General features: G+C 35.8%; 1 protein-coding gene across 5 annotated transcripts in view; it reads right to left on the bottom strand.

The window, feature by feature from the left end:
- Nucleotides 1-1,415: 1,415 nt before the first annotated feature.
- Nucleotides 1,416-18,004, bottom strand: part of ITPRID2 (ITPR interacting domain containing 2) — a 39,029-nt gene continuing 22,440 nt past the window's right edge. For 2 of the 5 annotated variants that reach the window (XM_025404538.1, XM_025404542.1), the window contains 9 exons: nt 17,880-17,968; nt 15,391-16,602; nt 12,781-12,858; nt 12,574-12,701; nt 11,998-12,148; nt 10,788-10,853; nt 9,042-9,506; nt 3,469-3,586; nt 1,416-2,591 (listed from right to left, as the gene is read on the bottom strand). In XM_025404538.1, coding sequence (XP_025260323.1) covers nt 3,482-3,586; nt 9,042-9,506; nt 10,788-10,853; nt 11,998-12,148; nt 12,574-12,701; nt 12,781-12,858; nt 15,391-16,602; nt 17,880-17,968 — 2,294 coding nt within the window. In that variant the 3' untranslated portion in view covers nt 1,416-2,591; nt 3,469-3,481. The remainder of the gene's footprint in view (nt 2,592-3,468; nt 3,587-9,041; nt 9,507-10,787; nt 10,854-11,997; nt 12,149-12,573; nt 12,702-12,780; nt 12,859-15,390; nt 16,603-17,879; nt 17,969-18,004) is intronic. The other 3 variants (XM_025404541.1, XM_025404543.1, XM_025404540.1) reach the window with 2 other exon arrangements.

Genomic DNA, 18,004 nt, shown 5'->3' with positions numbered 1-18,004 from the left:
AGCTTCAGTTAAAAGGTGATAGGATGTTTCCTCTTCCCACTTCCTAGAAGTGCTATAATTTCCTTCTTTCCAAGAGAGGAAAAATTCGAGAAGAACATACACTTCATTTTGCTTAATTCCTTCCCTAAGACCACACTCCCATTTGTACAGGTGAAGAACATGGGCAACAGAGCATTTCTCCAGAAACTGCCCAGACTTACTTTGTCTTTACATTCTTTTATATACACTTTACTGCATTCTCATTTTCCTCTGAAAAGGTTGAAGATGGCCAGCTGAGCAAATATTCTACTTTTAAATGTATGAAATTCAACTGAATATATTTAGAGGAAAGAAGTATACTTCAAATCTGAGAATTTTTCAAATGTACTTCAAATCTGAAATGTACTTCAAAATCTGCCTGTTTTTCTCATGGTGTATCATTCACAGCAACTCCAAACATCAAAATCACCATTTCAAGATTCTTCCTCTTCTATGCTTTGTGCAAGTTCTTAGCACAATACGCACAAACTATGAACTTGGCATTTAAAAAAAAATTGCTTTCATCATCATGTACATGGTATTTCAAACTCAATCTATGTATTCTTGGTAATTTTTGCTAATGTTCTTGATTACTTTAAGACTTTACTCAAATCGCATCTCCTTGGTAGGCTTCTCTGACCACCCCAGGCTGTAGTCTCTCAAATTATTTTAGTTATTTGTTGACACTTCTAAATGTATCCATAAATTAAAAGATGCCTTGACTTTGTCTTTTTTTCAGACCCTTTCATTTTTCATTTCCACATAACAGCTAGCACGGTGGCTTGAACATGATAGCTTTCAAATGTTTAGTACACAATAAAATGGAGAGAAGGAACGTAAAACTCTGATAGTTGTTGAGACTCCTCTTATTTCATTCATACTATGTAGGTAATTTGCTCATTGTCTCAGCCTATTATTGCAACTGTTATATTTCTAATTTTGATTATCAAAATCTGGGTATTGTCAAAAATTAACTAAAAGGGACTTCAAAACTAAATAGTTAATTGATTACTATACTTCTATTAATATGGGGCATTTGGTTGATAGGTGTTATTACTGCTGTTATTGAACAAAGAGTTAAATAGTATTTTAATATCTATTCTTTGTAGTTTAATAGCATAGTTTTAAAAAGTTTTATTTGTCCTCGGATGGTAATTACTATGACCACAGAACTAGATGAGCCAAAGAGGCCTCAATCATGCCCTCTCTCCAGGGTGGTCTAGTGTTAAACAGCATTTTTTAAAGCATTGTTTTCTTAGAGCATCATAGACACTTCCCTAGGAAAAGAGAGTATCACCCTATTGGGTTACATGCTGCAATTCTTTTGGACCTCATTTGTTACCTATCAAATCTAATTCAAAATCTTCATGTTGCAGTTTAAGAAATCACTAAAACCATTTTAGGCAAAATAAATACTTTATTGTTTTAATATACACATTTTTTAGAAATCAGCCTTTGTGTGATATTTCAAACATTTATAAGCCTTTTAGAAATTCTTTCAAAGAACACTGTTAACAACTCAACCACTTTTGATTAAAATATCACACACAAAGAAACACAATAGGAGTTGAAAAAAGTATAAATGATAGAAGAATAATTCTAGTAACATTTGGTGGTTACTTTACACATTTATTTAACAATTATAAAACCAAATAGGAAACCGTTTTCCTTTTTTTCATAAAAACAAAGTTTTCACTGGTTAAAACTGAACTAAAATCATTTTATGTATGAGGAGAACAAATCTAAATTACTTCCATTTTGAAAAAACACCAGCTTATTCATTTCTATTCATTCAAGTCATAGGCCCCATTATTTGGATGATACTCTATTTAGTTTAAAAGACAGAAAAAGAAACATCTTCATCTAATAAAGAAGTCTGGACAATGCAGAAAGTAAAAGTACATAGTGTTTAACATAAGGCACATTTCCAAAAGAAAAATACTACATAAGCAATGATAAAATTACATTTGTCTTGGGTAAAGCAACAAGGCTTACAGTGTAAGAACATTAAGTAGTTGTAGGTAACCTCATATAATTCTATCCTACTGCTATTAGTAACCTCTCAAGAATTAAGAGCAACTATATTTTTTACAACAGAACAGTTTTTCTTCTTGGAAGTGACATTAATTAACAGCAGTGGAGGGAAAAATCATTGGTTGCTTCAAGCTCTCAAAAAATGAATCAGTTATTATTGCACAGTAAATACCTCATAGAGGTCAGTGTTTTAAGAAGCTAGTCTGAAGAAATATGTTATTTATAAGTTGGATAAGTCTGGAAGTTTTCAAGTTTTATAATTAATTCTAATAGGGAATCAAATGAAAAATATTGACATACAAATAAATATTAGGCTTTTCAAACTGCTAGAGTTTTTGATAGTTTAGAAAAGAAATAGCAAAGTGCCTAAGATTCTATGTACGTTTTTTAAAAAATACACGGCTGAAGAAATACACATTGTACACTGTATACAGTAGCCCAGCTCAGCAGCAAGTATCTTCTAAAGCACAAGTAACACCTCCACCAGTGCATATCATTGATAATTCCAGTATTACACAGCTAATAGGATCCATGCCAACCTTAAAAAAGAAAGAGAAGTCAGTTTTAAACCTCTTTCAAATACTATTATTAAAAGCTTCTTTAAAGGGGGATGAGAATTTTATGCAAATATATATACCTAGAAACATGATTATCCTGTAATCTCTATACATCTTCCTGAGAGTTAATTCTTTTATCCGTGGCTTTAAAAAGATAATTCCTATTAAATTGCTTTGTGACATAATTTGTTAAAATATTTTCCAATTTCCTACATCTGAAATTGTATATTATACTTTTGAAATTACATTTGTTTCTCATGTTTTATTCAATGAATATTTTTAGTTCTATTCTATTCAACTGTATAATTTCCTTTTGCATTCACCAAAAAGTATTATTAATATATATTATATAAAATGAAATTAGGGCTAAAGCAGGAGGATCGCTTGAGACGAGGAGTTTAAGACTAGCATGGGCAACATAGCAAGACCCCATCTCTACAAAAAAATTTTTAATGTAATTAGAGCTATGAGATAAAGTGAAAGTAATTCGTTTTACTGAGACAGACACATACAACAGTTTTTTAAAATAATATACATCTGAAATACCATTATAATCAAAGTAAGATTCAGGTTTGAAGGTCCAATTCCAGGATTTATTACTATAATGAAATTTCAGTAAAATGACCCAATAGAAGTAATTCCTTGGAGATTCGTATTATGGGATTTGACTTACGCTTCAGATAGGCTTGTGTGAAATTTTCACACTGTAAAATAACATATTACATACATACATACATTCTAAAACTCAAAATTTAACTAGAGGACCAACTGTGTACCAACCTGTATACTAACAAAACAAAGAATAAAATGCCAATTACTATTTACATTTAGCTCAACAAAGAAATTCAGAAAAATTTACCTATAATTTCCGTTTAATGATTATCTTGCTTAGAATTAGATGCTTTACTTGAAGATACTGCTGCCAAAAGTCCACTTACAATTTCCCGTCTGATTTCCCCAACAATAGACTCTTTAATCTACATTGGAAAAATAGTAAAACAAAAATTTACCAATATGAATGTAATCTATTTTTTCCTGTTTTGGGAAAAAAAGACAAATAGAGATTCAATTTCTTAATTTCACCTTCATGTGAATCTTCCTGCAATAGAGAGGGAGTGGGGAATCGAGTCCATCTATCATCCAACCCAGATCAGACTCCGAGGACTGGTCTAGAATCATTCAGCTAACTAGATTACAAATATCACAATTCATAAAGTGAGGACATTAGAAAATGTTATTTCATAAATTAAAAAACTTCTAGTAAATACTTCACCTCAGGTCAAAAAAATAATCTGGAAGGACTTCTTAAATGTTTTTAGTATTATCTAACTTTGTAAGGTAATCAGCAGAGACATAAGTGCTCTCATTGCTGAAAAAATCCTTTAGAGGCAAAATAATATACAATTATATTGCCTGTTTATGCCAACTGACAGCAAGGTATCTAAAGACATATTGTTCTAACATAACACACACATTTTAAATGGGAAGAAGAAATTATCATTTAGTACAATTTATTTTAAAACATAAAAAACATCCTCAAAACAACCATAAACTCTAAAAAAAACCTTTTTCTTTAGTTTCATGGTATCATTGCCACCCGTCTAAGCTTTTGTTTCCCATATACATATAGGGTATGAGGATATACATTTCATTTTATTGTTGGAAAAGGCAACTAGACCTGAGGCAATGACAATTCCATCAGGACTTTCTTCTCCAGATGTCCAAACACTTACATTTGCCTAGATCTCCACCTTTTCTCTCTAATGATACAGCATCACTTTTAAATAGCCCTTTGTGAAAGCTATAAATGTGTATTTCCTGAAATAAAGTGATAATGTGTTCCCAAATAAGCACTCGAGATACTCTCGACAAGCTTTTAAAAATTCTACGTTTCCAGTTTCCTGTCAGCCAAATTGATTTATTTCCTAAAATGTTCCTAAGTACATCTCAAACACATCTTAACTGTTATCTTTCCAAAAATGGCCCTGTATTAGTCTATCATGCAAAACTGGTACACAATACATAGATTTATACATAGCTATTTAAAGAAACAAAACACTCCTTAGCTACCAACCATCTGTACTAGAATATATTTAAATACTGTAAGCTTTTCACTTTACCTTTTATCAATATTTCTAAACTTCAAACATCATCAAAGGATTTTGAAGCACATAGCACTTCAGATTTACTTTTCAAACAAGTATGTGTTGGATACAAATATTACAAAAACCAGAATCTCTTAGTCACAGTATATAAACAGAAATACAATATACTGAATTACAACCACATACAGTATACTGAATTCACAAAACAATGAATATAGTCTTTCCAGTCCTGCTATCAATGCAATATGGCCATTTTATTATATCTCATTATTCTTCATCACTCAAAAAACAAACTAGCCAAACTACATTTTTGACAAACCAGAAATGTGTGTCAAACTTTTTTGGGAGTACCGGCATGATTGGAGTAAAGTATAAAAGAATCTCTACCATCAAGCATGATATAATCTCAATGGACACAAAATGAACACTGTTTCATAAAATATCTTTCTTATTTTTGAGATAGAGTCTTGCTGTGTCACCCAGACCGGAGTGTAGTGGTGCAATCTCGGCTTACTGCAACCTCTGCCTCCCAGGTTCAAGTAATTCTCCTGCCTCAGCCTCCCAAGTAGCTGGGATTACCACCACACCTGGCTAATTTTTGTATTTTTAGTAAAGATGGAGTTTTGTCATGTTGGCCAGGCTGGTCTTGAACTCATGACCTCAGGTGATCCGCTCGCCTTGGCCTCCCAAAGTGCTGGGATTACAGGCGTGAGCCACCACACCTGTTCGGTTTCATAAAATACTAAAGGAAAAATAATTTATTAATTCATTAATGACATAATAACAGAAAAAAATCTAGTAAATGAGAGACTAGTGTGGGCTAGAATTTTCAGAGAATGGCAGCTTTTACGTGGTATGCCACAACAAAGAAAGAACAATTTCAGATGACAGTGGAGATAGAAAACTCTGTAGCAAGATGGTCTCAAATGAGAGGGGATTATAATGGAGTCTGACTGCCAAGACAGTTCCCTCTAGAGAGCAGAAGGGAATCAGAATAGGAAGGGTGAGGTCAGATGGAAGGTGTACTGTGAGCTCCTTCAGCCAGCAGGTCAGGTCTCATTTATCAGTGTATCTCAGCATACAGTAAGAACTCAGTTAAGTGTCTGAATGAATGAATCAAGGAGAGAGTGAGAAAGCTCACGGGCAAGAGACAGTATCAGATACAGAAAGGAAGACAAAGCAGAAAAACAAGCAAACTATAAATAAAATGGCCCTGAAAATGATACAATGTCTTTAATAATTTATTGAAGGAATAAATGTATGGACAAATAATTTAGTTCTAAAGTCTCCCATGCTATGGAGAGGTTAGAAGGATTAGAACTGAGGAAAATCCCCTGGGATGGATCGTAAAATTACCTTTATGAGCACAATTTCCAAAAAAATGCAGGCTAAATACAGACTACCTGAGATTGAGAAAGGTATGCTTACTGACAATACAAAAAGACTGACTTAGAGTCTTAAGTAAGGGGGAACGCATTCACTTATTATGCATCTATTGAGTGCCTACTAAGTGGCAGCTATTACAACAAGTGATCACTAAAAGAAATTTCCACAAGAACACATGAGCAAGCTGTGTATTTATCAAAATACATGGGTAAAACATGTCAGATGTGCTCTAATAAAAATCCCAAAAGGCATGAACCAAGTCTATGAACTGTAATTAACAAAGAACTCTCTAAACACAAAGCAATCTATGTTTACTCTTTGACATTTAATTTTGCTGAATTGGCTTCTGTGGGCATGTATTCATTCATCCTATTAAGTAATCTTTTTATTTACACACATTTATGCATTTTTAAAGTAACTGCAAACAGTTTCAGGCCACTGATCACATACATCACAGTTGACTTGGGCAAATTTTAATACAGTGTGTACTTTTTTCCTACTATAACGCACATGCAGAAAAGAGGTATCTTTAACATGACAAAAGTTTAGCTATGTAATGAGTGTATTAAATATTTGTCTGCAAAGACTTTCAAAAAAAGAATTCTACTGTATTAACACATTATAAATGAGGAAAATGCTCTTTTTAAAAACTCACTTAATGGTACAATGAAAGAAACAAAGGCCTGACAGATACCATTGTTTTCATGCATCCATGAATGCAGTAAGAAAACTTTCCTGAAAGTGCCTGCCAAACATGCTTAATCCTCACCTGCAAAACTGTTCAACCCAAGATTAAATCTTGCCTTCCTGAATGGTGGCTTTGTTAACGGGATTAGGGGCTCAGATCTGCTAGGAAGACAGAATCTAATTTAATTTTCTTGGTAGCTATACACCAAGATTCAAAAAAAATTGGAATTTAGTAGAATATGTTTTTAGGTAAAAAGTTTACCAATTTGAATGACTGGAATAAAAACCAACCTAAATTTTAAATACTTTATAAACAAACAGAAAACTATTATAACTAAGAGACTATTAACATAAATTATTTTTTAAATTATAACTGGCATTAAACTAATTTATCTATTAAATGTGCTTTTAAAGTACTTCAAAATAATTTGTTTTCTTAAGTACAACAATACTCCTCTTACACCTTGTCTGATCTATACATATTTTGCTGGGTAGGTCCTTTGCAGGGAGTAAAAGAATAAACGTTAAAACCAACTTCCTCAAGACAATGCCAAATTCAGAACTAAGTAGTTTCTAATTAATGGTTTAAATAAATTCTGAAAAATTCTTTGAACATTTGCCTTGCATGTCAGTTTCAGTGTCTGCAAATTATAAAATCTTCCATATTTAATGAGAGGTTCTTTTAAATGATTAATTCTCTAGGACCAAGGCAGCCTAATGGGAATAACTAAATTTTCTCTATGCTATGTCTTATAAGCCAAAGAATCAACGTTCTAGTCTGCAATGAATACTTTATTCTTAGGAAATCACCTACAGGACGTATCACACCATCAAAATTCTAAAAATGAGGATTCAAGTGTGCATTGAATGGAGTATTTGTGCTAAAAGAGCAATATAAAGTTTTCAAAGAAAACTTTCATACCAAAGCAAGCTAAGGGGAACAAAGACATCACATTTCTACAAAAAAAAAGTTACCTTAAAACCCGCTTCCTCAGTTAGCAAATGTAGTGTGGAGAGGAATAATTACATAATTTCACTCAAAAACTGATATTTGATATAAAACGTGTAAACAGGAATGGATTATCAATCATAGACACACCTGACTGAGTAGGGTGAATGCTGAGTTTGCTAAACATTAGGCAGCCACAACTAACTTACAAAAATAATTACATTTGTAGGAAAAATAAATTTATAGAATTAAGACCTTTTAAACATTTAGTTGGTAGAGTCATATCATGAAAATAAATTACAGACATGAAGTCTTCTGCTATAATGCTTGTTTTGAAATGTGATTTGTTTCAACATAAATGAAATATTAGAAAACTGCATATATGGCAAATTTCACATTTGCTTATGTACAATTTAATCCACAGAATACTACAGGATACTATAATACTACAGAGATAACTGCATTGAGCTGTTTAAACGATCTATTCTATTCCTTCCTATTACCTGATCTCAGTGCAAAAAACATTTATTTTACTAATTTTCTCAACCTTTGAACTTTGACTACTAATCATACGTAATTTTCTTTTGCAGTTCTTTTGGTCATCCATAACTATGGTAATTCTTCAAGTTCTTAAGCTGCTATCACTTAGGGCAAACCCTCTTCTCTTAATATATTTTGATTTTTGAACAAAAAACACCAAACCAAATCAATCTATTTACACTTACTAAAATCACAAAATCATTTTCTCCTATCAATTGAAATGATAAAATACAGTTTCTTTTTTTTTTTTTTTTTTAAAAACATGGAGTCTCGCTCTGTTGCCCAGGCTGGAGTGCAATGGCATGATCTTGGCTCACTGCAACCTCCACCTCCCAGGTTCAAGAGATTCTCCTGCCCTAGCCTCCCAAGTAGCTGGGACTACAGGCACATGCTACCATGCCCGGCTATAAAATGCAGCTTTTAATCTTCGAAGAGATCTAAACTGTAAATCCTCATTTTGTAGATGTGGAAACAAGAGGTCCAAAGAGTATGTTGTATGTTTGAGTCCTTCACACATCTTTTTCACCAAAGTGAACACGGAGAACTGTCATTATTTCACATTAGAGTAAGAAATTTGCAGAAATGCCATTACAAATATATCTTAATTGACACAAACTTGATCAATAGGAAAGCTAATTTAAAAGCTCTGTGAAAATTATTGAATACAGTGAATCAAAAGAACATCCTGTAAATAATTAATATTCAAACAAAATCTCCTCTAACACATACCTCCAAATAAATGAATTAAACACAGATTTTACCCACCTCCCGTATGACTTGCTGCAGCTCATCTTGCTCCACATTTTTATGCATTTCCTCAGCAGCTGGCATTAACGGGAGTTTTCCATGCCTTTCTTCCACTTCAGATTTAGGTCCTACAACTTCTGGGGCTTCTTCAGCTGCATCAACTTCCTCAGAACTTTCCAAATCTGGAGGTGTCTGCACAGAGCCTGTTCTAGAAGGAGCTGTTGGCGTTAGGGCCACCGATGCTCGGAATACTTTCTTCCTTGCCACTAATGGGGTTTTGGGTTTGCCCACTGAGGCAGCAGAAGGTACTCCAATTCTTCTATTAGCATGAGAGGGACCAGAACATACAGAAGATGATTCTGATGTTGCTTGGGAAAAAACAGATTCTGAGCTTTCTCCAGGAGGAATTTCAAATCCCATTTCTCCAAGTCCCAGGCCCAATTCAGACTTCAGGTATGACTGCTCCTGCATTAGTTCAGTGACCTGGAGATCACAAAAAAAAGTTATTCTTCTCTCTTGGAATTAAGATTGGTAGCTTAAAAGGTTAAAGTCCTGGTTGTTGTTATTGCCTAAAATCATGTAATTTGTAAAGACATAAATCTATTCCATTAATTTAGTAACTACTTAACTTTATTTGTAAAAATGGTAAGTAAAATGTAAATTCCTATTGAGATGAAGCAACAAAACAGGGAAACAGAATACATATTGGGATGAAATTTTACTTGTTACCACCAAGGTGTCCAAATCACTTGTAAGGAAGAGTAACTAGTGAAAAATAGTTACTCATAGTGCTTTTGCCCCCAAATGAACCAATCTGTCTAACACAATAAAGTCAGATTTCTGTTAAAAATGTGGTCATGTTACAGCTCTAACTACCTAAAGAACCCAGGATGATACTGTGAAAGCACATTTCTCCTGAAGTGTAAATTAAAAATCAATTTTTTTTTTTTTTGAGATGAAGTCTCACTGTCACCCAGGTTGCAGTGCAATGGCTTGATCTCAGCTCACTGCAACCTCCACCTCCTAGGTTCAAGCGAGTCTCCTGCCTCAGCCTCCCAATTAGCTGGGATTACAGATACCTGCCACCATGCCCAGCTAATTGTTGCATTTTTAGTAGAGATGACCACCATGTTGGTCAGGCTGGTCTTAAACTCCTGAACTCAGTTGATTCACCTGCCTCAGCCTCCCAAAGTGCTGGGATTACAGGCATGAGCCACCATACCTGGCCTATTATTTTTTAACGACAGGGTCTTGCTGTGTCACTCAGGCTGGAGTGCAGTGGCACAATCATAGCTCACTGTAGCCTTGAGCTCCTGGCCTCAAGCGATCCTCCCACCTCAGCCTCCTGAGTACCTGGGACTACAGGCACATATCACCATGCCTGGCTAATTTTTAAATTTTCTGTAGAGAAAGGGTCTTATTTTGTTGACTAGGCTGGTCTCAAACTCCTGGCTTGAAGCAATCCTCCCAACTCAGCCACTTAAATAAAGTACTGGGATTACAGGCATGAGCCACTGTACATGCTTTTTATGGTGCATTACCTCCTTCAGTCAGAAAGATAAATCACTATTGCAATTAAGGTGGCTTTGTAGTGGCTTCAGACAGCAATGGACTTTCAAAGGTGAAAGTCACTTCCAATCAACTATAATTTATCAAGTTATGTATTTAAAACAAACATATATTTCATCTAAACTAGGGAAACTATGTGTCTGTGAAATGTTATATCATTCCCTTCCCCAGTGATTTAAGAGGAAAGAAGCTTACTGGTTCCATTACATTCAATGGAGAAGGGCATGACAAGTTATCAGCGCTTCTACTGCCACACATTCCCTGAAAAGGTAAGAACAATATATATATATATGTGTATGTGTATATATATATACATGCATACATAATTATAATGTACATATATATATTTTCAAATTGCAAGACTTTCAAAATAAAATTAATTGGCTAATTAGTGCCTGGAAGCATCCCTTTATGTCACAAAGGTTACCCTCAAGTGTCACAGATCCCATAAAATGCATTATTGTGAGTTAAAACTGATGCAATATGCAAAGAGGATGTTCTAGTTCTCCCCTGTCACCAACACACACTTCTCAGAATGATAAATCAAAATCATGTTGAAAAGTACATTCATTAGCAATATAGAACATTCTTAGTCTATACTATACATATATGTGAGCTTATACACAAATATTTATTCTACTTCATTTGTAGTATATACACACATAAGTATATGTGTGTATATTCAGGCCATTTCTTTTTAACAAAATCAAATACATTGTTAAGATAAAGAATAATAATTCACTACTTCAACATTTCAAAGCAACATATTCTACAACTTCAAAGAGATTTGCAAAAATAAGAATACAACTGTTGAAGTTCAAATGTCACGGAAAGAAACATTAGAAGTATGAAAAGTGGTACAAAAAGATACTTCTTTTTATTCTCTTGGATATACATCTATATATTTAGGAAAAAAATATATATATAAAATAAAATATACAGGTACCATTTGATTCCTTTAAAAACAAATGGAAAAGAATCCAAAATAAAGAAAAAGTTTAAAGGAAACGCTTTTTATTTAAAGGCAAGAGAGAAAAAAAAAAACTGAGCAAAATACATATCTGTGTTCTCCACAGTTACATGCAACAATTAAAATTTACATTAGTCATATGTTAATTCACTATCATTTTTCCTTTAAAAACACTCAACTTTCGTATTAACCCTTATTCTTTCCTATTATTAAAATTTATCATTAAAATGTTTCAACATATTTCTAAATATACTATTTATGACAATTATTACAAACTGTACATTCAACTGGTTTGTGGGAAAGCTCCTTAAACAATATGCATGCTTTTAATACCATTAAAATAAATGACTTGAAATGAAGGCACAAGTCCTAAATTATTAGAACATTATAAATAAATCTTTGGTGAAAACTTCGACCACCCTCCAGGTAGCATACCATGAGTGCAGAGGAGCGGAAGGGTGAAGGCATGCGCACAGCACGAAGCTGCTCCTCCAGGCCCAGGAGGCGCTCCTCCAGCTGCAGTTCCAGGTCCTGAAGTTCCATTCGGACTGAATTTCTCAAACTCTGGAGCTGATCAACTTCAAACCTATTGGTATGGTGAAGGGCACAAAGTTTGAAAAATGCAGTTTGGAGATTCCTAATCACAAATCTTTCAACAACTACTATATGCTAACAGAAGGTACAGAAATCTCAGGTTCTATAATAATTAGTACAATATCAACTACAATAGGTATATCCACAAGGATATTGGTCTTTATTCCCCCATCCTCTCACAAATATCTCAAACACTGGAAAACTGGTTACAACCACCCTAAGTATCCTAAGGATAGTGAAGGCACACAAGTTTACTTAGTAAAACACTATCTATGACTAATTTTATCTACACTGGTTCACAAAACGGATATAAGGTACACAGCAGTAAAATCAAAACCTAAATTTTTAAAAATATAAGTTGAAAAGACTTTGAATGAAAAGCTTTTTCAGGAGTGCTAAGACAAAATGAACTTTTACCTTTCCTCCTCAGTCATATGATGATAAACCATGGTTTGCTGACGCAGCATTGCCAATTCTAAATCCATCATTTGTGTTCTAAACAAATTCAGGCTCCGCCTCATTACCTGGAGCTCCTGAAAAGTATTCTAGAATGCAATAAAACAAAATTACACTTCTAAATTCTACAAATTATTTTGAAACACAAAGATGTAAGTAAGAACTTACTTCATAAAGAGGTAGAACAGATGATTTCTGAGTACTATATGGAGCAGCAGCAATATCAGGTCCTCTCATCATAGGGTACTTCAAAAAAGTAAAAGTAGGATTAAAATCAATGTTAAAGTGAATACTTCCAAATCACTTAAAGGGTTAAAAGGCAGAATGTGGGGCCTACATTTTTTTCTCATTAAGACAAAAGGATCTAAAAAACCTTCATCTTGTAAGCAGGAAAAAAGAAATCAGTTCCCAATGACATCTATTACTGCTAGCTGTTCCGGGTATAAGTCAATCTATGTAGGAGGAGGAGGCGAAGGAACATACATAGTTCACATCTATTTCTTTCAGGACTTCCCTCTGGCCTTGCAAAAGTGAAAAAAAAAAAAAACAAAAACAAAATCAAAATGCAAAAATGTAGAAGTCATTGCAAATATCATCATGAGAGTACAGCGATTATTACACTCTCTGGAGAGAGTAGCAAGCAATCGTCGTTGTCTTTCTTAGACATCTGAGCATTTCCCATATGCCACTATTTTAGGCAGTGAGATAAAAACATAAAAGGTATTCCCAGCCTTCAGGTGTTCTCACAGTGTAAGGAAAAATAAACGAAATGTTGTAAAAATTATAATACTGTGGAAGGAGTGCTATGATGGACACACAAAAATTCATATTACATGAACTTTCCCAAAAGTGGTGACACTACTTGAACTGAGCCTTAACAGTAAGTAGGGCTTGATTATGCAAAGAAAGGCAAAGGCTGGGTGATCTAGGTTAAAAAAAAAAAGTGGCTTGCAGTCCCAGCACTTTGGGAGGCCACGGCAGGAAGATTACTTAAGCCCAGGAGTTCAAGGCTGCAGGGAGCCGTGATCACACCACTGTCTCCAGAACTCCATGTAGGCGACAAACAGAAACTTCATCTTTTTATTAAAAAACAAAACAAAACAAAACAAAAAAAACAGCATGTGCAGATATCTAAGAACACACAACTGTTTACAGCCCTGTGCATAGTCCTCCAGGATGGCTGAAACACACAGCTAAGGAATGAGGCTGGAGAGATAGTCAGAGACCACATCATAGAAAGCATCTGTCCACTAGTGTGGGGTGGGGTTGGCATGGGGAGATTTATTAGCTGAGTTATTGCTGGGACATCCAGGAGAGAGAGACCACAGCTGGAGCAGAAGAACAAGGTGGCCTCGAAAGAAAGATGCGCCACGGTACTGGTGGACAGGCCCCTGGAAATCCCCAGCTTGACATAATTACAGCTGCAAAGTTAAACATCTCCGTCACAGACAGAACTATATTTTGTAAGGAAGAACAAGAAACACCCATTCTGAAACTGTCCCCATTCAGAAAACAGGGGACAATTGTCATGAGGATAAAACTTAGGAGAAGGTATATCTTATTATAACTTGAGAAGTTACACTTTTGATTTTTACTTTCCAAGTGGCTCCCTGTCTATTATGTCACGATAAGAGATTTATTAGATTCATTGTAGGCCTCCTGACTCCTTGTTGAATGCTCTCATGACTATATTACATTGTCATTTTCTTCAATTCTTCAATTGTCTAAACATGATTTGTTCAGAATGTTCACGAAAACGTAAAAGGCAAAACTGAAGACAACTTACTTATTTTCAAAGCTTTTTTGGGAAAATTATTTCCAGTCCACTAACAAATCTGAGAATGACTTTAAAAGTAACAAGACGGCCGGGCGCAGTGGCTCACACCTGTAATCCCAGCACTTTGGGAGGCCGAGATGGGCGGATCACGAGGTCAGGAGATCGAGACCACCCTGGCTAACACAGTGAAACCCCGTCTCTACTAAAAATACAAAAATTAGCCGGGCGTGGTGGTGGGCGCCTGTAGTCCCAGCTACACGGGAGGCTGAGGCAGGAGAATGGTGTAAACCCGGGAGGCGGAGCTTGCAGTGAGTGGAGATCGCGCCACTGCACTCCAGCCTGGGCGACAGAGCGAGACTCCGTCTCCAAAAAAAAAAGTGACAAGACATACAGAGCATTTTAAATCAAATTCACACTTTACCTGATTTGTTATTTTCTGGTCTGGAGTAGTTCCAGTCTCTGAGTCCAGTGGAAGTAGACTAACTCTGTGCACAGCATCGAGGGTCAGGAGGTGAAGGGGAAAGCTTAGTCAGAGAGCTACGAGCAGAACCAGGAGAACGTGGTGCCACAGAAGCCAACAGGGAGAAAACTTGGAAAAGGAAAAGGTAGTCAACATGTTCAAACGGCAGAGAAAAGGAGAGAAAGAACTTTGAGAGGGAAGATTTTTTAATAATAGAAATGGCTTGACAAAGATTCTAGCCTAAAACAAAGACAATGGATGGTAGACTAAAAATGGGAGGATACTTAATGAGCAAAATCTCTCCTCTCAGAAAGGAGACAGACTTATGAGCAGAGAAATCGACTTTGATCAGGATTAGTTACAGCTTCTCCCTTGAAACAGGAGGGAAGATAGAAAAGGAAGGCAGATGCAGATAAGTTTAGACATGTCAGAAAATAAAGCAAAGGTAGTTCATATTTGATGTGTCTTAGCTTCTCTGTGAATTAAAAAGTGCTCAGAGCAGTAAAAGAAAAAAGCTAATAAAGATAACTTTTTCTCATACCTGTGAAAGATTCTGCAGTGAGTTTCTAATATCATGTAATACTCTTCGCAACTGCATTTCTATGGCTGAAGGAGGATTCACAGAGCACGCTCGGTAAGGGTAGGTGGCATGTCTATGTGAGTAAGGACACCCGAAAGGGGAAGCGAAAGCGCTACAGGTAGCCCCTGATATGTTGGGAACACTGTGAGTGCTCAGAGTTCTTGTGTGCTCACACAGGGGCCTTTCTTGCCACTCAGAGTGGACGGAGTGAAGGGAGCAGGTAGACTGAGACATTGGTGGTGGAGCAAGCTGGGAACAGGTAGGAGTCCTTCCATGGTGGCACTCCTCCACCCGCGGCGCCTCACTCGGGGGGGCTTCTTCTTTCTTCACAGATGATGGAGAAATGAAAATGGTCGATTTCACTAAAGACTGACCATCATGTTCCATCACCCCCTTTTCCAATTCCTGCTCCTCTTCGGGTGTGTACTTATAGGTGAAGGAAGGCGGGCTGCATCTGGTCTCTTTTCCTGGAGATAGTCGAACATTGACAGAGGACACAACCCTTACTGGGCTCAGTAAGGTGGTTGGTAAAGACTGAGACCTTCTTAGAGGATAGCCAGCTTTTGCAAATAAGTACCTTTGTTTTAACAAATCTTTTGATTTTAGCAGGCTACGCCCTATCCTTTGATTAGATAGAGTGCAAACCTTCATTTGAGCTCTTTGCAAAGCTGTATTAACTCTGTCCACGGAAGAGGGAGGCCCAGCTGTATTTTCAGAGCTCATATCACTGCATTTAGCTTCAATAGAAGCCAATGATTTCAGAATATGGTGTGTGGTATACTGAGTAAATTCACATTCACTGCTTTTATCCACATCACTATCAGCACTTGCTTCCCTCAGTAGCTCTACCGTCTCTGCTGGAAACAAATCCTCTTCCACTTCAGTAACTTCAGTAACATGATCCCCTGAACTACAGGTGGACTGTTTAGTTCCTGGATTCTCAATGGTCTTGCACTGAGGGAAATCCTGGCTACCTGATTTTCTTTTGTCTGCAACTGCTGCTGCTTTCTCTAGTCCCTTCTGAAGAGGGATGAGAGACTCCTCCTCTGATTCATTAAAATAAGGCTGGTCTTGTGCTGTTGGTGTGGCAAGGTCTTCACCAAGTGACGTAACTGTTGTCTCACTGTCACAACTATCAGCACTACTCCCCATAGCCTGCAAGGACTCCTGAACCTGTGAAAAGAAAACAGGTGGAAAGATGAAGAATATATGTAAGAAGAGTCATTAACAAAATACCAAACCAACACGGTGCTTCTATAATTTCACTGTCTCCACTGCAGTTATGGCCCTGCTGAAGCTCAAAATTGTTTTATTGCCCCTGAGCAGCAACCACATCCCTCCTTCCTTTCACTTTCTCACAAAGACTATTTCAGAACTTCACTGTTTTCCTAAAATTCCCTTTCCAACAACCTCCCCCTTTCCTTTCAATACCACACACTGACTCATAGAGAAAATGGACAAACATTTCCTAATGTTCTTCCCCAACATCTATAAACTTCCTTGTATCTTTCCCCATCATTCCCTCCTTCTCTCTTTTCTGAAAGGAAACTCAAAGCGAATCCCTCCAATCTGGGTTCCTGATCAATATCCTCTCCAAGAGCAGGGTATCTCTCCACTTTCATCTCGGATTTTTCTGAATCAATTCTTCTCTTACAGTTCTTTCCCTAAGTTGAATACCTTCCCCAAGTCATTCCCTGTGATTATAAAAAGACAAAAAGACCCCTCACTCTTAAGCTATCATTCATATTTGAAAAACAGTCAGCATTCCTATCTTTTCTTCCATACCTTCTGAAAGTTTCTCCTCCATCTCCCAGTGTTTCTGTTCACTTATTCTTTCTCAGTGACCTTAGATATGCCTCTTGTCTGTTTACCCCTTAAATGCTACGTTCCTAAAAGCTCTTTGGGAGTTTTCTCATCCCGATTTTCTTTAGCATTTGCTTAAAAATGTTTCAAATGCTTCTTGTGTGCATTCTGTGTACTCTACACATAGACTCTACGTTTCTTGAGGATAAAGATGCGCCTGTTCTCTGGGTTATCTCATACAGCCTAGTGTAAAAATCAGTATAACACTCAGCAAGCTATAGGTTCACAATTAATGTCAGTTATTAAATAGGCAAAACAATTACTGTAAAATACTGAAATACAATGATGGTTAAAAAAATAAGAAAAACAACAGACAAAACAAATTAATGATCACAATAATCTCTGTTTACTGGTGGTCCAAAAATTAAGGGTAAGATAGATATTTAAAAAAAATATTCAGAGAGAAGAATTAATGAAATCTAAAATTTATAGTCAAATGCTTAGATAACATCTCCATGCCAGGAGTTTTGTTCTGTCACTTGAAAAATAAAGATGACACAGACTCAATATTAAAATATATAGTAATAGAAAAATTACCTTAAAATGAGGAAATTAATCATAGTGCCTATTAGAACAGAAAATTTTACCTGAAGATGATTAAGGGATAGGCAGTCTGTAGAATCTTCAGCAAAACCACTGCTATCGGAATGCTGACTTGCAGTACGTAATAGATGATCTATGAATAAAAAAAGTGGCTATAAAAAAACTGCCA

The sequence above is a fragment of the Theropithecus gelada genome, chromosome 12 (assembly GCF_003255815.1).
Source record: "Theropithecus gelada isolate Dixy chromosome 12, Tgel_1.0, whole genome shotgun sequence".
NCBI classification, from domain to species: Eukaryota; Metazoa; Chordata; class Mammalia; order Primates; family Cercopithecidae; genus Theropithecus; species Theropithecus gelada.
Note: the sequence above shows the minus strand (reverse complement) of the source record. Positions and strands in the feature narration are given on the sequence as shown.